The sequence below is a fragment of the Myiozetetes cayanensis genome, unplaced genomic scaffold (genome assembly GCF_022539395.1).
Source record: "Myiozetetes cayanensis isolate MyiCay16 unplaced genomic scaffold, myiCay2020 scf7, whole genome shotgun sequence".
In the NCBI taxonomy this organism is placed as follows: Eukaryota; Metazoa; Chordata; class Aves; order Passeriformes; family Tyrannidae; genus Myiozetetes; species Myiozetetes cayanensis.
This window is the reverse complement of record NW_026087964.1, coordinates 40,346,937-40,371,094: the sequence shown is the minus strand read 5'-3', so window position 1 is coordinate 40,371,094 and position 24,158 is coordinate 40,346,937. Positions and strand designations below refer to the sequence as shown.

At 37.8% G+C, this 24,158-nt stretch overlaps 1 protein-coding gene across 1 annotated transcript in view; it reads left to right on the top strand.

Moving 5' to 3' along the window:
* LOC126651682 (uncharacterized) overlaps positions 1–24,158 on the top strand; it is a 60,598-nt gene that overhangs the window by 32,062 nt on the left and 4,378 nt on the right. The window contains exons 14-18 of the mRNA XM_050337800.1: positions 6,900–6,939; positions 7,940–7,991; positions 13,792–13,903; positions 18,690–18,773; positions 20,334–20,457. Of these exons, the coding sequence (XP_050193757.1) occupies positions 6,900–6,939; positions 7,940–7,991; positions 13,792–13,903; positions 18,690–18,773; positions 20,334–20,457 (412 nt within the window). The remainder of the gene's footprint in view (positions 1–6,899; positions 6,940–7,939; positions 7,992–13,791; positions 13,904–18,689; positions 18,774–20,333; positions 20,458–24,158) is intronic.

The following is a 24,158-nucleotide window of genomic DNA, read 5'->3' as shown; positions in this document are numbered from 1 at the left end:
TTGTTTTTAACTCTGTTCTCCTTTCACCTCAATAGCAGTTTGATGTTTGTTACTCTTAAGTGACGTGTGGACAGTTGTACAGATGATAACTTTCATACATAGCACCTTTCATCTAAGAATCTTTAGAAAGCTGTGTAAAGACACTCAGCTAAGCTTTCTATTTTCTAGTAACATTGGAAAGTATTTTGTCTGCTTTACAGATGGTTTCCTGAGATAGTGGAAGAAAGTAAAACGACAAAAGAATGTGAATCAGAGTCCTTGGTTCTGCTTCCCCTGTAAGAAATGCTAAAGAGCAACTCTGCCAACATTTAAGGGGACCAAGCTGTCTAAAATGTAGGAATGAGGAATGGAAGAGTGATTGAGAAAGTGTATTTGATGGCTCAGAATAAGGGTGGGGAACCGCAAGAGCTCCTGCTGCATCTTTTGAGATGAAATACAGGAGTACCGTCACTCTTAGTGTTTCATCAGATGGGTTTAGCCTGCTAGTTACTACTTGTGGAGCCCTGAGCTAGAGGTGGTAGGTAGGTTTATTTTGGTAGTACCATAATATGAAAATTATACATTCTAGGTAAAAATAGGTATTAATTTCTATTAAAGTCAGTACTAAAAGACTAGTTTTGGTTATTCTCACTTAGACTAAATTTAAAACGCTTGAGATAAAATTTTTTAGCTATTTACCTGAAACTTTTTGAGGGAGTTCTCAGTTACATATTTTCAGGCTTTGCAGAGAACAACAATAAGATAAAAAGAAATTCTTTTTCTTCCTCTGATTAAAAAGCGCAATAATTTTGTTGAGGATTGATCTTCATAATGCTTCAGTTCAGAGACTTAGAACTTTAGGTGTTAAGTCTTGAGTGTCAAAGATGTGTTTTTTAGTAAATTTAAAGTCTTAATGTTAGTATTTATTTTCTGACTTACTTTGCAACATATTTTTGATATGATACATTTTATTGTGTATTCATATATGTAAAGGATAATAGAACTTATACCTCATAAAAGGAAAGTACTGTATAGCTTCTATAGCTTCTAGTCAATTTAAGAGTGTTGATTCCTCCTTCTCCCCCCCCTTCCTCCTCCATTTATTGTAGGTCTACTTCTGGTAATCAATAGAAAGACAACCATCTTCAAGGCACTGTACCAGTCTGATATTCTCAATTTCTTATGAAATCTTATCCTCTGTGTAAAAAGAAGGAATACCATCTATAGGTTGAAGCCTGTGTGTGTTTGTGCTCTGCAATGGAGTTAGACGTTCAAGAGAGAATTTTGAGAAATTGCATCTCTTAATAAGAGCCTTCCGTAATCAAGAGTGAAAGACTGAGATTTTCATAGGTATTCCCTAACATTTTTTCTAATACTTTTTAAATTTCCATTGATTTTGTTGAAGACCAGTGGGACACATGAGTGTACTTCCACAGAAATTGTTTTTAAGTGTTGTTGAAACTGCAGATGAGATTCTTAAGCCCAGAGAAGAATTTGAAGCTACTGTATATAGACATGCCATACCTTAGAGAGCAGTTTGTTGTTTTGTTTTGGTTTTTTTTTTCTGTTTGGAATGGAAGATATCTACAGTAAACTTCTGTTGAGTATGGTATTTAGTTTACCAGTTCAAACACTTAATCATTTTACATTTGGATTATGCTCTTCTGATGAATTTAAAGGGATACAAATTATTTAAAAAAAAAGACCAAATGCACCTAATCCTGTCTTTTAATCTTTTTTTACAATTAATAGTTGAGTTTGTTAAACTTTCAGTTGATAAGATTATGCTTTCTGTTTAGTCCTCAGTAGTCTGAAAGTTGATAATAGCCAGGATTTTTTTAAGAGATTCCAGTAAGTTTGTTTGCTTTTAAGCAAGTGTGGTCTCCTGAAAAAAACCAAACAAACCAAAAACCACAAACCAAACTTCTACTGTGAACTGTTTAGTCCTAATAGTGGGGTCTTCACAGTTTTTTTCCTGTTACATAAAGTGAGCTTTCCTAAACTTGGCAATGAAGAATCCTAGACACACAGATTCAGATTTTTAAATCTGTAGTAGCCTGTGGAAGTTCAGTGCAATTCTGCATTGTCCTGTCCATAGAAATTTACCCTCACTTCATAAAAGCTAGCAAACACAGACCAGGCTGGTATTACTTGGTGAAAATGTCTTTATTATATAGAGTACAGTCATCCAAATCGTTAGAATTTAAATAATTTGTGTTGATTTAGTGTATTTATTTTGTCTTCTTTAATTCAGATATTTAATTCTGAATGAAAGGCAGTGTAGAAGAGGCTCAAGAAGAGCCTTACTGTGGGAAACTGGCATTTACAGTTTAACAGGGGTTCAGTAGCTAAGAAATGTTTTGCTAATAGCTGAAATCATGCGCTGACCCTTATTTCACATTAAAATGACCGGAGTTTGACACTAAGATGACAGCTGGTTAATACAGCTTGAGATTTTAAAGTGCTTGAGTATATGTAAATATTATGACTGATCTCCTAAGTGTGTTGGAAGATACTTCAGAAATGTCCTTGTTCTAGCAGTTTACTGCAGTCACCATTTTTTGAGAATAATATTGCAGAAGATAAACTATCTGCTGTTTTCAGAGGACATAGAATAATTAAGAACATGTAATTGACTCCTGTAAAAAATGGGTGCATTTTGTGCTAGTGCTCAACCATAGTGTAAGAACTGTCGAGTATAAAATCTGAGATTTCAGATTTGCCTAGTTTCATCACTTAAAAATAATGTTTGACAAGTAGACTGCTTTGATATCTGTTTTTTATATATAAATATATGTATAATTCATTAGAATATGCAGTAAGTACGTTATTAACCTTTTGGTTGATCTAATTCAATCACTGGAAATACAAGGAACAAACTATTTAGAGTCAAATTGCTGGTGAGCAAGAGACATGACTGCGTTTTGGAATTCAGTGAAGCTCCAAAGAAAGTGCCACCTATTAAAGTGCATAAAGCTTTTTAGATTGCCAGTAGGTGGAACATTTTCATACTTGTTTACTCCAAAACATTTTAAAAAATGCTTCAAGCAGTCTAGCATCTCTCATATATTGCCTAATGGTTTATTCTGTTGAAAAGTGCACAGAGTTGTACAGAAGTATTGTAACAGAAGTAGATTAAAGAATAAATAGTAATAATCCAAAATTGGGCAAAGCATAAGTCTCTTCCACCGTCTGAAATTGAGTGGGGAATTATCAGAGCTGGAAGGAATGAAGCTTTCTTTGCTGGAAATTTGCATCTCAGAGGTTGATTGCATGTTCCAACCAGAGCTGCTTCTGCTTTGGGCATTTTACAGGGTGTGATAGCTATGGCATAGATTATAATGTATTGGAATTTGGTGGTTCTGCATATTGAAATAGGTGCCTGTTTAGGCCAGTTTTATGCATCTTTTTTCCAGAGCTGATTTTCAGTCAATCCATTCCCTGAATTGTCCCAACTGAGAGCAACATTGGTTTTCCCAGTACTCTTCTGTTTGCCTGCTGCCTCTGTTCATAAAATTTACCAAAAATTTGCCGTCTTTTCCAGCATATCATGTATGATTTTAAAAAGTATTTGTATCTGCAAGTTCATCCACACATGAGTTTTATAGGGCATCGAGAGGCAGGTGGAGAGATAAAATATATATGGGAAACCAGAAACGGCTGAGCTGTTGTATCAAGGAGTATATTTTCAATGAGCTTCACCTTGTATTATTTACATCCATATCTGTCACTGCATCTCTGCAAAATCACAGTGGAGTCATAGTCATGGGGTGCTAGTGTGCTTTGGTATTCTTGAGATACCTCTCCATCAAGTTTGCTAGTAGACCCCAAATTTTGGGTTTTGCAAGTAGGCTGGAGGAATCATGGACACAAAGGAAAAAATGTGAGAAATTACACGTACGCTCAGAGGTTGATGATTTATTTTTCCTAAGGTACTTGGGCTGCAGATGAGTAAGAGTTAAAGTAGGCTAGAGGAAGGAGCCATAAAATGAAAAGACAGAATAAGACTTTGTGAAGAATCATGCAGTTGAACCAAAGAGAAGCACTTGCCTATTTTTTAGATTCGGTGTAGATTCAAACCTTTAAGGACAGAGTCCGAAGGAAGGGTCCTGTACCAGTGCTTAGTCACCTAGAAAGAAGTAGATTTAATTGGCTTAGTGCCTGATGTCTTTCTGACCATGCCATATATTTGGGAGTTAATGAAAGCAGTGGAATTCCAGTGGTGTAATCCCCAGTACTGACTCATTGGTTTCAAATGCCCAGCCACCTGGAGAATTTTTAGTTATCAGGCTAGGTCCTCAGACAATGTGAGGGAAAATGTTCTTGGAAATGGCAGGCTTTTGGATCAAACACTTGAGTCACAGTAAGTATCAAAATACGCAGTTTGATTACACCAGACAAATACTGTACCTCCAGGTGAACATGATCAGTATCTAAATGCATTGAAAGGAAGGTCTCCAACCTGAAGGTATTCAGCTGATTTTGCAGTGAATCAGTTTCATGCCATTCTGAGACATGGAATTTGGCAGACGGTGGTGAGGTTGTTCTTCAACTTGAAGTGACTTGTTGAAGAGGTTTACTGTTGGCAGATGAGATGATAATGAATGGAGCTCTGATAACAAAAAGTGGTCATGTAAAGTTTATGGGAAAGGAGAACAACAGCTTCAGTTTAGCTGAGAATTGTAGTGACTTGAGACTGCAGCCTGATTGAAACTCTCTGCAAGTGTGACAAATTGTTCATGTCAGTGTAAATAAAGATAAATCTTCCTGAAAGGAGGGAGGGAGAGCATCTGCACAGATGCTTAAGCAAGCAATGCAAAGCATAAAGTGTTCTGCATGAAGAAATCTTCGTGAAGGTGTTGTCTTTGGGCAACAAGGTGATCCAAGGAGATCACAATTTACTTAGCAGAAATAGGTCTGGCCTGAGTGACAAGCCCACTGTTACCTGGTTTTACATCACCTTCTGCTGCTGTCTTTTGGTTTACTGGAGAAATGTAATGGGGATCTGAGCCATGGGTTGAGGTGAGGTGTAGTGCTGTTTACACAAAAAACAAATCACTGATTGTGAGCTACAATCCGTTTAAAATTGGCTTCATCTTCTCTGCCTGAAGCCTAAGCGGGAATTGCATGTAGATAAAATTAAATTGGGCTTAAAAGTGCTTCCATCTTATTTATGTTCACGTGAGCAATGAATTGGATAATCTTAAAATAGAACTTTATAAGGTTCCAACTGGGATATTTGTGTAGCTTTGCTCTGCAATTGCATTTATGTGCAGGGGTAGGTGTAGTACCTCCAGAGACAGATCTGCTGTTACAGTAGCTTGTGCTGGAGAACTTCCAAAGAGCAGCAATAGAAGGTAATTGTAACCTCAAGGTGTGAGCAGTGGTTGCTCTTAGGTGGATTGTTTTCTTGTCAGTGTTTAGAGAACTGCTTTGTTGTAGGAGCCAAGATCCACTGTGTGAGAGCTGGCAAGTGAAGAATTTTTTTCGAGAGCTTTCAGGAAATTGAAACTGATGTTGGAGCAAAATCTGGTATCCTTAATGAGCAGTTCAGCTGGCTAGCAGGAAGTGACCCATGTGACAATCCACAGATAACCAGCTTCATGAACCGATATTTTCAACATGACCTTTCCATATCCAGCCTCTTCCTCCAACAACCTAAATAAACAAACTAGGCACATAGTTCAATTTAATTTAAAATAACTGCAGTTGGTTTTGTAGTTGAATGGCAACTCTGCTTGAACGAGTGAGATGTATAGTGCTGAAACCTCACTGGATCATTTAAAATTGTTTAACACTAGTGTAAGGGATTTTTTCAGCAGAACTTAGTGGAAAGAGAGGTGTTTATTCATGGTACTTTTTTTATGAAGGCATTTTTTTTCACTTTACTATAAAATGTAGGCTTTTTTTTGGGAAGTCGCTTTCCAGTGAGCATGAATATGGCAGCACTGTAATCTGTGCTGCTACTGATATGTGTCCACATTACCGAGGGACTGAATCCAAACTAGAACAGCCAGCTGAGGAGTAGGTATTATCACTGTGAGTTTAGTACCACAACAGCACAGTTAGGTGGCTTTTCGTCTGTTTAAAGCACAAACAGAGGGAATTCACACGTGGAGGAAGCAGGAAGCCCATTTTAGCCAGAATTAATTTGACCAAATAAAGCATGTGGGCAGCTTTCCACAGCACTTGTTTTTAGGAGACTGCTTAACACACTTGCTAATTAATTCCTAGACTGATATAATGTATACACTTCACTGTTTCTTTCCCCTGCCATGCTCTGTGGAGCTCTGATGCTTCATGCATGTGTGCTGTCCATGCTAGAAAGAAGGGTGAGAAGTTATGCTCAGGAAGAGGAGAGCAGAACTGTTCTTTTCAGAAATACCAAGCTGGCTGGAAGGATTTAATGGTGGTAAAGCTTGGCAACCTGATATTGAGAATAAATAAGAATCTAATCACTGTGCTGACTTACTGCAAATCTGGGATCATGCTAGTGCCCTAAGCCCCTATGTATCAAGGAGAGAGAATGGGATCTGCAGTACCCAGCACCTTAAGAAAGTTAAGTTAGCTACTGAAAGTAGCAACAAAAAAAGTAAAGCTAAATTCTTTATCAAATGTATTGCCTCACTGGCATACAAAAATATTTGGAAGGAGAATCTAAAGATGTAGTTTATGCTTTGCACACTCTTATTTTTTGTCAAAAGTCACAGTTGCATGGTTTGCCTTTTTGACTGTTGCATAAAATGTTATTTTATTACTTTAAGACTATACATACTTTCCTGTATTTATTAAATGTGTATTAAAGGAAAAATTCAAACTATGATAATGTTCTAATTCTTCTAATCATTGTTTTAAACATTCTTGTAATGTTCTGAAGATGGCTTTAACTATTTTTTTGTTATTTTAATTTTGATTTCCAGCACCTGGCCTCACTGGAATTGTTGGAGGGCGCCCCAGAGTGTAAGTTAACTCCTGATGATTAACTTTTTTTAGTGTATGATGATAGTGTTTCTACCACTCACCATCACAAGCTTCCCCAGCTTACAACAGCAACCACAGAGGCAACTAAATCTTTCTGTTGCACGCTGTGCTTAATAAGTGCTAACAAGGTAACAGTGGGTGCTATAAGATATGTATGCAAGTAGTAAAATTCTTTATGGAATTACTGAATATGAGTTATGTAAGTCTCTTATCAGCTCATAACAATGTCTGGTTAATGACCTGTAGGGAGAACTTCAAGTGTGACTTCGTGGCAAGGCAGTTGCTTACCCATGTGTTATACATGCAGATTTCTGGACCAGTTTTCTCTTGTAGCTGTTAGTTTGGAATACAGGCACACCAAATTTACATCTGTACCAGCTCACTTCACCTAGAAATGCAAGGTCAAATGTTCCAGAACATCCCAGAAAATATTATCATGAAACCATTACGTGAGCGAGGTGACCAGAATAATGTTAAGGATATAAAAAAAATCCTTGTTTGACTCAGTGTTTTTCTAGATACAGCTAAGGTCTGCTGGTGGTTTATATCCTCAACCTTTTCATGCTTATTCATGAGAGCATTTAAAACTTTCCTGTCATTAAGCAAATACTGCACATGAAGATGGGAGAAGGAACTCTAGCTATATTTCCAGTAGCCCTGTGTAACTAACCTAGCTATTAATGTGGGGCTGCTGACAGTGAAACAGGTTGCAGTGTCATGAAGTGCATCCTTTGTCAAGAAAATATTTTTGGTATTTTGACTATCTTCCCCCAGAAAAATTTTCTGGGATTTTTTTTTTTTTTTAAAAAGTCTTATGTTCTTAATAATGGAATTTAAGGAATTTTTACACTTCTTAGGCTTTCCAAAGTTGTTTGGAAAACTATTGTTAGTTATGGTTGAGCAGCTTTAATTTCCCCTTAGTTCTCATTCATTAATTTCTAGTTAAATGCATTTATGCTTGTTGTTTTTGTGTTTCTAGGTCTCCGGTTTTGAAGCCATTTTTCTTCTATTATCCCAAAGAGAACGTTCAGGTAAGCCTGTGCTCAGTTTTCTTTGAAGTAATTTGAAAAATTCAGCTGACTCTGGCATTTTTCAGTGACTTTGAGTTCTAAAACTGCAGAGCATTCTGGTAACTTTGATTAAAACATATTTCCTTAGAGACTAATGTTATTCACACAGAATGTTTTGCAACAGTTGAACTTGCTAACCTTCATTTTAGTTTTTGCAAATTTTGAAATATCTTACACCAAAACTGAAACTTCTCTTTTCGTGAACTGAACTTCCTAGAATTGCAGGTTTAAGTTTTTACTACGTTTGCAGGGAGTGCTTAAGAAAATTTATACTTTTTTGAAAGTTATTGGGGCCTCTTTAAAAAGTAGGCAGTTGGGTGTTCAGAGAGGGGAATATTAATCTTGTGAACCTGGACACATCTTCTGATTTTCTGGGGGAGTGTACATTTTGTATATACCACTGGGAATAAGTATTAAAGCCAGTGAATTTCCTCTGACTCACAGATGTTTTACCTTAACAGAGAGTTGGGCCTTTCCCTTCCATATACCCTCTCTATAAAAATGGAAGTAGTAATTTCTGCCTATTTTACAAAAACTGTAAAATTAGGAAAGCCTGTGCAACTATTGTGCTGAGTGTCATGGAGGAGCCTGCAAATGATATCTCTCTGTGGCCCTGTTCAGTTCATAGCAATAGTTCCTTTTAGTCCAAGAGTTTACAGTTCAGATGACTAAGAAGCCCTGGGTGAGAAATTACAGTTCAAGATGACACTGTGTTCATTTAGAGCCTTACTTCTTTTCTGGTACACGTCTAGATTGAAGTCTTCAAGATAAACTTAAAGAACTTGGTTTTGCTGAAACCATAAAATATTTGAATTTATAAATGTTGATGTCTGCTCTTTTGAATGCCATCAGATACTTAATTGATCCTTTGGAGACTGTGGACAAAATCGTGTACATGCCCTTCTTTTTCCAAGGCCTTTAAGTGACTTGTATCTATTACATGTCTCTCATGCCAAGGCATCCTCATACTCAGTACGAGTTTTCTCACTCATCCACTGTCAAGAAAGTGGCCAAAGGCCAGAATGTTGGTCTGTGCTAGACCATGGGTGTTGTGACAGGCTCCTGCTTAGGGTGGTGAAGGGAAGCTTTGAGAACACAGGCAGCAAGTGATAAGGTTGGCAAGGGGGAACAAACACAACAACTTAAGTGTTTTAACCAGAAAGGGACTTTTCACTTTCTAACCCTCATACAGTGTTTAGCACAAATGAGCTCCGTTCTTTTAAGCAGTATTCTGCATTAATGGAAAATATTTTAATTTCACAACTTCAGAGACGAGATGCTATTTAGTTATTATAATTACATTATTTGTAAACTGTGCTTAGTGGAAAATCATTAAAAAGAAGTTCAAGTACTTGTTTTTGTTATCACTTAAATTTTGCTATATACAAATGGCTTGTGTTTGTGACGTTTAATATGAAAGTACTATCTTTATGGAAGTTTAGCCTACAACTTTACTGCTCATCAAATTAAATATAAACTTACTAATTAGTACTCTATTCCAGACTTGATAAAATGCTGTTGAGGTTAAATAGTAACCTGATTTAACAAGGAAGGAAAGCAGAGTCTCATGTATTCTTTTCAATACTTCAAACCAAAGTCCTTGCCCTGTGTAACTAATCTGTATGTATGTACTGATACACCATTAGCGAAGTGCAATGTGTCCTATCACTGTTGTCCTGCAGTAAAAGTGGGGTGTGATTCAAGTCCTTGAATCAAAATTCTAGCCATGTATTAACAACCATGGTCTAGCAAGAGATTACAGAGTAAGTAAAGTATGGATTTTTCTAAACTGGAAGTTCAGTTACAAAAAGTCTGGTTGCTCTAGCTCAGTATTTGACCTAAAACCAAAAAAAACCTCCATAAGCAGATTTTCAGTTATGTTAATATTGCTACAGTGGGTTCTTTTGTTCTGTGTTTGTTAACACCTTTCTGGGTGTCAGTTTGGATTCAATGTCTCATTTGTTGTTTCCACGGCTTTTATGCAATTGTCCCGAGTTTATCATAGATCACCAGTGGTTTTACAGTTCAAATAGTAGTTACTTTCCATGTGTACCTTAAAGGTAACCTAAAACTTTTCTGTAGGGAGAAAAATGGTAGCAAACCTACTAAAGGCAAGTCACTATTAGTTATTCTCTAAGGACAATCGTAAGAAAGAGTGCTAAGGAGAGTTATCTTGCCTTTGCTGATGACTGAGTGCTGATAACTGCTGCAGCAAAGCTGGCTTATATTGTTTTGTTGTGGTAGTGTAACCTGATCGTATGACCGAATCTTTAGTACTGGGCGTCTTCCAGCACAGATAAAATGGATGTCACTTGCTTCCTTCCCACTTCCTTACGTCCTTTCAGTGGTCCTGCAGGAAAAACTGCAGGGTATCCTGCCATGTGTACTTTCTCTATCCTTTCTCTTGAGCAAAAGAATGCTTACTGTCAATAGCCAAGATACTGGTCTGTACAGATGAGGAGCAAAAAGTATTCTCTTTGAATTGCTGGAACTCCCAGGACAAGTTTTTCCACTATTCATACAGTTTTCCCAGAGCCAAGACACAAGTCCATAGGGAGGAAGAGAAATTTCCTTCGTATTGTTTGTGTTGGCGAGTTGCTTGATCCACCGTCAGTGCCTCTTCATCTCTCCAGGTCATTCCTGCCAGTTAGTTGGCATATGATGATGATGCGCTCTGTACAAATTGCTGCCATGTGGGTCACGAGCTTTGGGCTCCATCTGGATCTGTGGGTAGCTGTGCATTGTTCAGGCCGTAATAAATCATCTCTAGCATGGCTAATTCTCTCAAGTACTAGATACCTCTCTTCATTGTAGTCCACTTACCTGGGTGGCATAAAACATTTTCCTTGAAGGGATACCTTTCCTTCAGACTTAATATGAGTCACCTCCAGAGGCTGAGGTCCCTTTCTCAAATCCAGTTGTCAATGTCCCCTTCCCTAGAAAGTGATTGTAGCTTCTTGGTTTCTTCCCTGTAGGCTCTCTTCAGATACTGGAAGGTTGCTATGAGGTCTCCAAACATCCTTTTCTTCTCCAGGCTGAACAGCCCCAACTTTCTCAGCCTGTCTTTGCAACGGAGATGCTCCAGTTCTCTCTTCAACCTTGTGGCTCTCCTCAGGACTTGCTCAAACAGTGCCCTGCACTTTTCATATGGGGGACACCAGAGCTGTGCGCAGTACTCTGGAGGGGATCTGACAAGAGCAGAGTAGAAGGGGAGAATCACCTCCTTTAATCTGCTGGCCATGCTCCTTTTGATGCAAGCCAGGATTCAGTTAACTTTGTGAGTGCACACTGCCAGCTCGAGTTGAGTTTTTCATCAACCACCACTCCCAAGACTTTCTCTGTGGGGCAGATCTCTGCGTAGTATTCTTAAATAGTTGTTTAACCTTAAAAAAAGACCTGGAACACATTCAGAAGACATGAGCCAGCAGTGTGTTCAGGTGGCAAAGAAGGCCCGTGGCATCCTGGCCTGTGTCAGGAACAGTGTGGCCAGCAGGACCAGGGTAGTGATTGTCCCTCTGTACTCAGCGCTGGTGATGCCACACCTGGAGTACTGTGTCCAGTTCTGGGCTTCTCAATTCAGGGAGGATGCTGAGGTGTGGATCATGTACAGAGAAGGGCAGCAGAGCTGATGAAGGGACTGGAGCACAGATCTCATGAGGAATGGCAGAGGGAGATGGCAGTGTTTAGCCTGAAGAAGAGGAGACTCAGGGTGACCCTGTTGCTCTCTACAGCTGCCTGAAAGGCGGTTGTGGTGAGGTGGAGGTCATTCTTTTCTCCCAGTCAACCAGTGGTAGGACAAGAGGACATAGTCTTAAACTGTGCCAGAATGATTAGGCATTGGAGTGGGCTGCCCCAGGGAGGTGGTGGAGTCACTGTCCCTCCGTGTGTTTAAGGAAAGACTGGCTGTGGCACTTAGTGCCATGGTCTAGCTGACGTGGTGGTGTTGGGCCATGGACGGGATTGGATGGTCTTAGAGGTTTTTTCCAGCCTAATTGATTCTGTGGTTCTGTGAAGACATAGCAGTAGGAACATTCTAGTTTGAACATCCCAAGGATGTTAAAAATTGTCAATAGCTATTGTGATTAGCCTGAAGAAGGGGAAGATGAAGGGAAGTGTGTCCCCCCTCCATGGATTGGGTCTCTGAGAAGAAAAGGAAAAAGGTATAATTATTAATAGTTTCTGAGAGATGACTCCCAAGTACAGAAATGACAGCAGTGCTGAGTGCAAATACCAGATTAGTTTCACAACCAGCAATTATATCGTATCATAAGCCAGTGTTACAAAGTACAATAACTTGATAACCTCAGCCCAGTTTCCATGGGTGATAAACGTCAAGACAGGGAACGCATACGGCATGTAAGGTGTTACATAATGGAACTTGGGGAACAAACACATCAACTTTGAGAGCAAAGAAATAATTGTGACCAGTGAATATTAAACTAACACAATGAATGTTTGTAACAAATGTGTTCTGACATGATCTAGTCAGATTTGCTGTTATCTGAACCCATTAAGCCCCATGCTGGGTGTGAAAAAGGACATGGTGATCATGGTTTGATCTCAGCTGGCAATTAAGGGCCACACAGCCACTCGCTCACCTCCCTCCCCTGATCCAGTGTGATGGGGAGAAAAATTAGAAAAAAGGTAGAAGGTTAAAACCATGAGCTAGGAACAGTTTAATAATTGAAACAAAGTAGTAGTAGTTATTGTTGTTGTTATTAAAAGGCAGGCAACAAAGAAGAAAGAGTGCAATAAAACCCAAGAAAGACAAGTGCTGCACAGTACACTGTCTCACCACCCACTGACCGATGCCCAGCCCGTCCCCCAGCAGCAATCAGCAACTCCTAGCCAACTCCCACCACCTCTGTTTTATAAACTGGCATGACTCTCTGTGGTATGGAATATGCCTTTGGCCAGTTCAGGTCAGCTGTCCAGGCTGTGCACCTTCTCACTGGTGCAGCATGGGAAAGTGAAAAGTCCTTGATATAGAGAGTAAGCACTGCTGAGAAACAACTAAATCATCAGTATGTTATCCATGTTATTCTCATACTAAATCCAAAAAACAGCACTGGCCAGCTACTAGGAAGAAAATGAACTCTATGCCAGCATAAATGAGGACAGTAAATAGCCCAATCAGCTAATAAAATAGCACACTTGACTATGCATTGTACAGATTTTTGAAGGGGTGGGGTGAGAGGGAGAGCTCATTGTGCAAAATGAACACCATAGCATTTTTTATTTCATATTTTTATCTCACCATAAACCCAAAATTCCAGTATTGATTTGTTTTTATTGGTGGCTTTCACAGAATATGTTTGAAGATGAATACATGATCCAAAGAGTAGGTTGTCTTTAATATGGACATTGACATTAAGAAGGAAAGGGGGTTGTATCATGGAACAGCTGGAAATGTTCAAGATTTGGGATCTAACTGTCAAGAGTTGTGACATGAAATTCCATGTAGTGTTGCAGCATATAGAGGGAGGTGGAAAGAGATATTTGTCTTCCTTTAAATCATACCAAACTGGCTAGAGCATTTCTTTGGGTTTTTCATACCTTTTTTCCCCTACACAAAGATATCTTTTAGGTTTTTAATTAATTATTATCATACTGTGACTTTCTAAAAGGGAGCAACAGAACCTTATCTGTAAAGTTGTAACTGAAAATATACCGCATCAGTAATTAATTAAAAATGTGCTTTATTTATTAACATTGAAATGGATTTCTAATTTGACAGTTTGAAAATCTATTTTTCATGCAGATTGACCTATTTTTAAATGGGCAGCATGTTGAGGTATTTGAGGAGGATCTCACGTTTACATCAGATGAAGTGGTTTCATCTGATCCACCTAAGATTAGCAGTGAATTCAAAGGTATGTTCATCTTTGTGACTGTATGATTTTTTTATCTTTGTCCTGGAAAAGCATGTTAGATTTGTCTGTGAAATACATTTTACCTCTTTATGAGAGATATTTTTATAGCTCTTGCAAAACACTTAAACTATTTGTATTGGAAGGAAGGTGGTTAGCATCATGCACTATAAAATGTATTTGAAACTATAACAAGTACGTAAGTAAATTGTTGTTCAAAAATACTAGGCCTTAAGAAGCACTTGAAGATGTTGCAGAGATAGCTTGAAATTGAAACATGGTTTCAAAGTGTATTATAATATTACTTTTTGTGAATCCTGGAAGTAGCTGGGTTTATCCTACATCAGACTAGTTGTGTTCAGAAAAGAGGATGGACATACAGAATGACTTAGAGACTTACAGCGCTTAGATAATTAAAATTTAGAAAACTGATATTTGCTCCTGTTCCATATGGCAGCCTTCAGAAAATTAACAAGAACGGGATCAACCTCAAACTGGCGACCTTTTAAAGAAATCACACTAGTTAATGATCCAGCATGATAATTCTTGGGTTGCTGCTAGACTTGTCTAAGCAAATTCTCTGAGAAGAACCTCGAGAAGGGCAAACCAGTGAATGGAGCAGGTCAGGATGTCCACAATGAAAAGGAAGTGTTAAATCAGAGTTGCTCATATAATTGATTACTGAAGGTGCTGGACACTTGCAATTTTTTGTTCTTTCTAATGGCAGAGTGATATATAGTATTTCTTAACATATAGAATGCTCCATAATTCCCTTTTGGTCTTCATTACCTTATTTCTGCATACCAGAGAACTGAGAGAATTAATTTAAAGCTGTGGATAGGTATTTGCAAATCTAAATCAGGTGACTGTACCTAAAGATTACTTGTTAGAAAAATTTCTAAAAATAATACTGATGTTGAAAGAGTAATTCAGTTACTGTAAGTCTGTATACTTGAAAAATTAATGCTCTAAAGGCACCTGTGTGATAACATTTATTCTGGATTTCAGATATACGTGAGTAGTATTTCCTGAAACTGGTAATAGAATAGGGTAACAACTAATTATGAGTTAGTAGGGAAGGTTCTGTATCACATAGAGAAATTTTGAAATACACATAAGACTATTTGTTTGCTACTATTTGAAAGCCACTGATGGTGGATGCCTGATTGCCATGCATGTGTTCATTTCCCCATCTATTCAAACATCTCTTTAATGTGATTATATATATGTCACTCAGAAACAAGTTAAGTATGTTTTCAGCTCTTATATCTGTTGGAAATCTAATGTCCCACCAGAATCTCTCTGATCCCTGGGAATCTTCGGGAGGGCAGTGGGGTATTTACACCATCAGACTGGGCAAGTTAAGGAATAGGAAGTCATTGTTCTGTTTAATAATGGGTCTAGCAAAGGTCCTAGTTTTTTTGGTTTCTTTTTTCAAGGTGACTACAATGCTAAATATTGGAGAAGCAAAAAGCTGTTGGACTCCCTATTGCCTTTTTATCACTTGAGAAAACTTTGAAGTGCCTGACAGCAGAATTTAAGTACTGAATTCTTCAGGCTTGTATCAGGCAAAACCCCACTTTTGAGAGACAGCAGAGCTCCTCTGGTTGTTTCCCCTGAGAAGGATCTCTAAACTTTTGCCCTTAGTTGTAAATATAAATATAAATGTTTTCTGTCTGTGGCTAAATACTTACCTACTTCCGTGGCTTAATGCAGGACAGCATGGATGAGAAAGACAAATGGGTTAGACTGTAAAAGGAATAGCTTCTGGTAAAGCATTTTCTGTCAGTATTTAGAAAGAAGGGAAGTATTTTTCTTAGTTTCATGGTTATCTCAAGTGTGCGGGACTGTTAGTTGTCTTCGAATAGATAAGAGAAATATGTGAAAATGGATTTCAAATAAGCTGCTAGATGTGATTCTGGGAGGGGGGTGGAATTTGAATTTACCATTTTCCTTAGCTTTGACAGGAATTCTTTGATAGATTTGTTTAAGATGTTTACTAAATGAAAACAATTTCCTGATAAATGGATCACGAAAAATAAATCAGTGAGGGTAATAATAAATGAGAACACCAGAACACACTCTTGAACTGGTTTTGTTTAACAGGAGATTGTCAAAGACTGACTGTAAAATGTCTGATGGAGAAGAGACTTCTACAGCTTATACAGTTTAGACATTGTCAAACTTCAGCCTCTGAAGAAGCACTTCATTTTTTCTTGAATTGCATATTGAATGACATTATTAAAATTAATGTGATTTCTGTAGTGTATGAAGTGTGGTAGTCTTGTCCAAAATGAGCTTTAGCTGGGCTTTTTCAGATTCTCTCTTAATAGAGATGTTTAATCAAAAATAATACTCCCCAGTTAAATAAATACACTCTTAAATACCTTCTGCCAAGTTTCATGGCACATTTCAGCTTCTAAGTGAAAATGGACAAGTCTGTGAGCAGGTTCAAAACAAACATCTCTGTCATTGTATGCTCTCACCATTTCATATTTCATGCTACTGTGACTGACTTACCAGTGAGGGGCCATTGTGCCAGACTAAACTATTATCACTCCTTCAGCTCATCTTTGACAATGACCCCATATGTATTACAAAACTTTTGGTCTTAATTAAGGCAGTTAAATGCTGGTAGGTTGGTGTTTGGGTAGATTGTGGGTAGATTTTCTGATCCAGCTGTGCCAGTAGAAGAGGTTGCTGTGGTGAGCCCTTAGTTCTTTGTTATTATTTTCCTTGTTATTGCCACTCACATGTGTCAGCAAGGCTATTCTCGTGTTGCCTGATCTGCTTCAACCAAATAAGTACCATGAACTAAGATATACTATACAAATTCTGTGTTATGTCATCCTAAGGCATTTTTGTTATGTGCTCTATCACCCACCCCATACCCAAATGAACTTTTGAGATCTGTCCAACTCCTACTGACATAGAATTGCAGCCACCCCTTTCTGATAGGGTCAGTGAAAACTGCAGCCAGTGGGATTTGGACATAGTTTCTTTCTTACCCAGGTCAGCCTGGCTCACGTCTGATGAGTCAGCAATTCCCTGTGAGCAGGAAGAAGTTAAAGGCAGTGATGATTTGTTTAGGGCTGGGTTTACCTGACCATCTGATGCAGTTCATGGAGTGCATATCTACTCATGCCTTCATATAAAGTGCACTATGCTCTATACACTCACTGCCTTTGGCCAGCATTTAGAGCATAACATCTTTAGTGTTAGGTCTCTTACTCCCTAAAATTAAAAAAAAAAGCAAAAGAAAAAGGCAAAAAAAAAAAAATGCCCAAAGTAGTTTGGTACCATCAGCAGAAGCAATAATAGTACAGGAAGGACAGACTGATGTATTGTCAAATTGCATTGTATCTGGCAGCGTGAAGTTTGTCCATCATAATAGATTTACAGGAGCCTGACTTCAGTGCCTTTAAATGTGGCAGTTTTAAACAAATAGGTCTTAAATAAATAAGACTGAAATTTCCTGTGGCAGGCATGAGCCCATGGCTGAATTGTTTGGTGCTTTAAAAAGAAGTAGATCGTTTTGGGACATTTTTTAGTTGCTTCTTGTCGCTGCCACCTGCAGCAGTTGTACCCGACGCTGTGACAGAAAGCAGGAAGGCTGTCGCTTCCCTGCTCTGCATAGGCCCCCCCTACTGGTGTCCAAGGAGCAGAGAGAGGGGGAGAGCTGCAACTTGTGTGCAGCAGGATGAAAAACAACAGGAAGGAGATAGAGGAGAGAGCAGCTGAGGGGTGAGAAGTCTACTCTGAGTCAGGAGTGTAGGTCTGTCTGTTGGAGAGGGTGGGACTGAAAAGCCAGGGATGCTGGGAGAGCTGATATGGCCATAGGCAAGTTGGATCAGGGGCAAAACTGGCTGAAAGTTACTAGATTCTCACTACCTAAAGCCTTTGGATACAGCCTATGCTTCAAGTTTGGGTTATGCTGTGGCCAGGGAATAACTCAGTAGCAAAGTGAGTGCTTCATCTCTCACTGTGAAGGACAGAAAGTAGATTGGTGACAGCCTACTGCTCTTAGTCATCAACAGTTGCAAGAGGTCAGTGCTGTGCAACTTGGCCATCAAACCTCAGGTGTATTCTGTGTGATCCCACAATATGGAATTTCTGGATTTGGACTGGAGTGGGTGTGCCTTTTGATATGTAGATGGATAAAATAATTGAGATTGGCTTCCTATAGAGCATGCATTTTCTCATATAATACTAAGATATTTACAAAAACCAGTTAATTAGAAGCCTTAGGTTTCTTCTGTGCAGCTGGGTAAGTAACTGTTACAACAGTGCAAATGCAAGTGGGAGTCGTATCGTGCTGAAAAGAAATTTTAAATTGTGACTTTTCTACAGACGTTATCAGAATAAACAGGCATAGAATTATCATAGGACAGTAGCAACCACAGGTATTTTGCTACCTGCACTGGAAGCAGAGAGATCTGTGTTTTAAGGGGGATAAAAGTTGTCAGGTAGGCAAGAACTGACAAGGGGCTGCTATGCCTCTTTCAGAGGTACTGCATTGCTAAGGCCAAGATGAATATGCCCATTCAAGGGTGCTGGAAGAGGGGATGCTGTAAAAAGGTGAAAGGAGATGGAGCAGGAGGGAACAATAATTTTGGGACCCAGTCTCACCTCTCTTTCTGTAGGTGCTCCTGTGGGAAGGAAAATTGGAAATGTTTTCAGAGTTATTACAATGTATGCAGAAAGCATACACTTAAAATGACAGTTACATCTTCAGATTATGCTATCATTTGTAGCATCTTTAAAATGTATTCACTTTTATATTGTATAGATCTGCCAAGTGGTCCACATACTTACCGCTTAGAAGATCTTGCCTATACGAGAAGTGGAGACAAAGGCAATTCAGCAAACATAGGTATTTTTAGTTTTCTTGCTTTCTGAAGTGATGTAAGATTCTCACATAAGAGTTACATTTCAAGTTCTGTTCTTAATTTCTTGAAATCTCTCATATCACTTGATGGGGTTTTTTTTGTAATTGTGCTGAAACAAAAAAGAATACATCTAGAACAAGGATTTTACTAAAGAAATAGCATGAGTTTCCTGATTAGCAGATGTTGTAATCTGAGGCACTAAGAAAAAATACTAGCATGTCATACTACAAAGAAAGATTTTTGTTTAGGGTTTGAAAGTTGAGCTCTCAAAAGTTAAGAAATGCCTTTCTAAGGTTCCTCTTACAGTTGCTACTCCTTCATGTGTATGTGTTATGTCATATAATTTCTTGGTTGTCTGATCATGTGTAGTATTTTCATACATGAATTTTGTAACGTGTATGGCTAAAACATTGACAGTATTAGGAAATAACAAAATAGTTCTTGTATGTAAGAGAATGTTTTTATTATATTGCTAATCCAAATGCTGTATTTCAGTGTGCAGTCTCTTTACATTGATTGTGCTGCTTCTTTGCATTGTTTAATAATTCCTTCTATTCCTTACTTCTGCATGCAACAATTGGCTCTCTTACTTGTTGGAAGATGAGAGCGTGTGGTGTTCAAAGCTCAGTATGAATTAAAGGTGCGTTTGGGATTTGATTTGCTATTAGCTGTCATGCTAAAACTGATAAATTTTGTTCATTTGTATTTAGGAATATAGTTTTCTTTTCCTTGTTTGTGAAACTGGTTTTTTGGGTTGAAGAATGAAAGAATATTGATTTTATTTTTCTTTGTCTTTTTTTTTTTTTTTCAAATTTTCCTTTCCCCATGGTTGACCACTGTTGCAGTGTAGCATTGCCACATCATGATTGACTTATAATAGACTTCTTCAGTTATAAAAGACACTGCTGCTTTATTAAGGAACAACAATAACTACAACAAACTTGACCTCTCAGATAAATTAGTCTTTAAAGTCTGTAGATAAAAAGGTCCCTCTGACACAAATCTGCCTTCCTGATCCTGCTCTGGAACCTCAGCTTCAGCATAAAATTAACTGAAGCTTATGAAAGCATATTTGCAGCTATGCAAATGTAACTGTGATTTCTCACACTTAATGTCAGAATCTCATTTAAGAGGTGGGGCAAGGACCAAACCTTCAGTCACTGATCATGCCTTGTTACAGTTCATTGTGATTGCTTATCTAATTCTTGCAAACCACTTCAGGGGAGAGAACTGCCTGTGGGTTGTTTGTTGTGATGTTGTTGTTCTTTAGGTGTCTTTCAGTGGCAGGGACTGTTTGCAGACAGAAAAGGTCCAGTAATCACCTTGTGGTCACTTAGCATTCTCTTATGTCATGCTCCACCCTACATCTCTACTGACAGAGGGAGAGCTGTCATACTATTGTGTTTTTTATTCAGGAGCTCATTAAAGAGGATCCATATGTACAGTTTCAGTTAAGCAGAGGATCTCAGATCAGTTTTGAAAGGATAAATACAAATTGGTATTAAAAGCTCCTATTTCAACTAATGCCAGTTAATACTTAACAGGTGTGATAGCACGGCATCCCCTCTACTATCCATACCTAAAGAAAACTTTAACAGCTCAAGCCCTGGAGAATTACTTTCAACACCTTTTAGAGCATGAAAAACCAGAAGAACAACTAGTAACAAGGTGAGTAGCTTGCTGCTCAGTCTGCAGTTGTATGGTAGATACACGATGGTATCAGAAGTTATCTTAAAGTAGGTTAACATACATATTGCAAAGCTGTGCGTATTGTCTTCGTTATATTTTTATGTATCTCCTTTTGCCTTTTTAAATAACAACTTGAGCGTAATGGCTGAGAAAGAACTTGAACTTGGGCCTGTGCTGAAGCTGGACAAAGGCTGTGAATCCGTTTAGTGAAGGCATTTAAATTCCCAGTATTAGCATAGGAGTGTTGGGCTTGTTTTTGTTTTGTTCTGGTACAGAATGTCTTTATCAACAAGAAATGGCTTCTAATGCCCTTTGAGAAATTTATCTTTCCATTGGTTTTGAACCGTTTGGAAACTGCAGGAGCCTTAGTAACTGAAGCATCCCAGGCCTTTGAGCCACTGCTGAACTGAGAGTTCGAAATCTGTAAAACACCACCTGAAAGACATTCACACAGCCTCTATAGTCTGCAGCCCAGACTTACCCGATCTTCTGTCAGAAACATGCCTCATACTATCCCTGTTTCTGCAAAACATTTTTAATATTTATGAAGCTCACTCACTTCAGAGAAAGTATTTCTTCAGGTACCCCACTATCACCCACTTTTGTGCCACACATACAAAGCCAGAATTTAAAGAAAACACATAGCTAATTTCCCTTCTTACACTTGGAAAGAGAATACATCCCAAACAGGACACTTTTACCTGATACTCATCTAGAAAAGAATATCCTCTTCCAGCAGACAGCATATGTAATATTTCTGTTTTCATGGTATGGCTGATGCTCAGGGTCCTTCCTGGGGACTGGCAAATGAGATATAAGGTGTTCTTGTAGCATGAGGTATTAGGATTTGTTCTCCTTAGGATGTCCATAATACAGTCCCCAGATTTTAAACAGATTTTAAACCTTTTTCTCTCTTTGCAAACACGTAAAAGCTTAAACTATTTACTCTTCTAAAATGTGTTTTGATACAAAGTCAGTTATTTGAAAATATGAAGATTCTGCCAAAATCATTACATATTTCCATGGGTAGTAGACAAATTGTTAGGTGTCTTTTTGCTTGTTCAGAGGGCTTTAGTCAGAACGGTACAGCTCAGAGCTCAGAGGGAGCTTGGAGTTATTTTCACCCCTGGTCTTTGAATTGTAAGTGCTGGTTTTTGTCTTCATAAGCAGCTCAGTGCAAATCTTACCCACTGTTTTGTAAGTGCTAACAAGTCTACGTATCTGATAAATTGTGATGCTAAGAAATGTAATTGAATTTCCTCTGAAACAGAGCGGAGAAGGAGAGAAATCAAAAATGTCATGCCTCCTCATGATACTTCTAGAAATTGATTCATTGCTGTTCTTTAATGCTGTTTATGTTCACAAATAAAAGTTGAAATTTGCTGTGTCTGGATGAAGCCAAATTATTTTGATTAATTAGATTATCTGTTCCTGAGTTTGGCTTCCTTTAATGATGTGATAATGGAGCTCTGTAAGTGAATTGGAAAGCTACTGGGGAAAAAGAATAAAACCTTTTGTGGAAATATTTAGGATTATAAGGATTATGCTCATGTGCTTCAGATTGTGTAGTTTCTTTTCAAATTACTTGTTTATTTTTTAGTTTTAACTGATAAAATAGAGCCTCACTACAGAACAGAGTCTGTTAACCAGTTGCCTTTCATGCTTTTTCAATAAAGGCATTAAATAGATGTACTAAACAGAGAAAAGGTGGGATTATTGTGATAGAAAACACTGAAAGCTCAAACTTCTAGAATTTTCAGGTAAATTAATAACAAAAGATTGTCTTTCAACCCCCCCATTCCCTGAACCCCCTAACCAAAGTGATTGTTTTCCATAATAAAGTGCTAGAGTACATTCTTAGCAGATCTGATTATCTTAAGATAGGGAATAAGAAACTTTTAAAGTAATGGTATTAAGTCAAACATTTAGGAAGGATGGTCAAACTATCCTGTGAGATTTTTGTTGGTTTTGTCTTCTGAAATATTGTATATGGAATATATTGAGAACATGCAGAAATAAAAAAAAAAATGACACCTGATTTTTTCCTATGGGGTACTTTTCACTAAGAGCAGAAATGTGGATACTGGTACTTCTAGATTGTGGGTTTTTTTTTTTTTTTTTTTTTGGTACATATTAGAGGGGAAAAATAAATATTTCTCTACATGCAAACATCTCTGTAAGCGTACAGACTTGTTTCCTTCTTTTCTCTGATGAAAAGAATCCTATCTTTTCCTGGATTTAAACGCATTAAATAATTTTATGTCATTATTATTTCCATGCATTTTAACAGGAAATTCAGAGGGAAGCCTGATTTCTTTCCTTATGTATAGACAGCACTTTAAAGGCAGTAGTTAAGCAGGCACCCTGTAGTGCATAAGCATAGGAGTTCAGCTTAGAACAGTGAATTTTCCTTGTTTTACTGGTTTCTGTCACACTTATGATTCTTTGAAGGGTTTATTTGTTTTCTGTGTTTTTTAAAAGCAGCTCTTAAAACTTTTGATTGAATTGTACAATTAGATAATATTTTTTTCCTTTAGATCTCAGTTAATTAAATTTAAATTGTTTAATTATGCTGAGTGCCTGCCAACATTTTGGTTAATGTATTGTTGCCACTTAAGACTATTACAGTGATTACAGTGGTTTTTTTCTTTTATCGTGGGAGTTTATTTTCTATGTGGAAATATTTTGAATGCTCAGATGCTTCAAACAGGCCTTAAAATATTGAAGATGCTGACCTTTGTATATTATTTTGTAGTCCTAGTTTTAGCTAGAGTATATCACTGTAAGTATTTCCTCAAAGTACTTAAAATGAGTGTGCCATTTTAAAATGTTCCAAATTAAGATCTGTTTATATTACATAATAGTTTTGTTATGTATAGTTATGTATATTATTACATAATATACATAAAAGATCTGCTATATTACATAATTCCTCTGCCAGAATTACTGCAGAAAGTGAAATGAAATTCTTCCACTCATTTTGTCATTCGCTTCTACTTTTGTATGCTCTTCAGTTTCTCTCCTGATTTGTTTTTCCTGATTGATTTTCATGAAACTTCTTTAGAGAAAAGAAGTATTGGCTTCTGAAATACATATTCCATCAGTCTAGTTCTTGTGGAGAGATCTGCCAGTAGTGAAATTGTTTGCTGCCTGGAAAACTAGGCAAGTTTTTCAGAGTGAGATTTACAGTGTAGTGCCTAGCTCTCATGGTATGTGGTGATTGGTAATTTGTATTGAGCTTTTTAGTTGAAAATTTTATGGGGGGTCCTCTGGTTGTGCTGTGTAGTTGATTATGCTCTATAGTAAATAATGTAGGTGACTTATTGTAGAAGTTGCTTTATTCTTCATATTCTTGTTGTCTAGAAGAGCACTGGTGGATTATTCTACTTTCCTGCCTTCCCAATGGATTTGCATTTAAACATGATAATGTTTCCTGCCAACTAGTTTTTAAGGAAGGGCAACAGAATGCTGACGCCAATTTTTTTTCGTAATGACAACTAAGACAAAACTCTCCTAAATATAACATCGTTGTATAATACAGCTATGCTAATAAAACTCAGAGTGTGGTAACAAAAAAGTAGAAGGAACAGTGAAAACTTTTTGTCTGGGAGACAGACACAGACACTCCATGACTAATGCTTGCGAGAACAAGAACTGAAGCGATTGCCAGACAGCTCAGC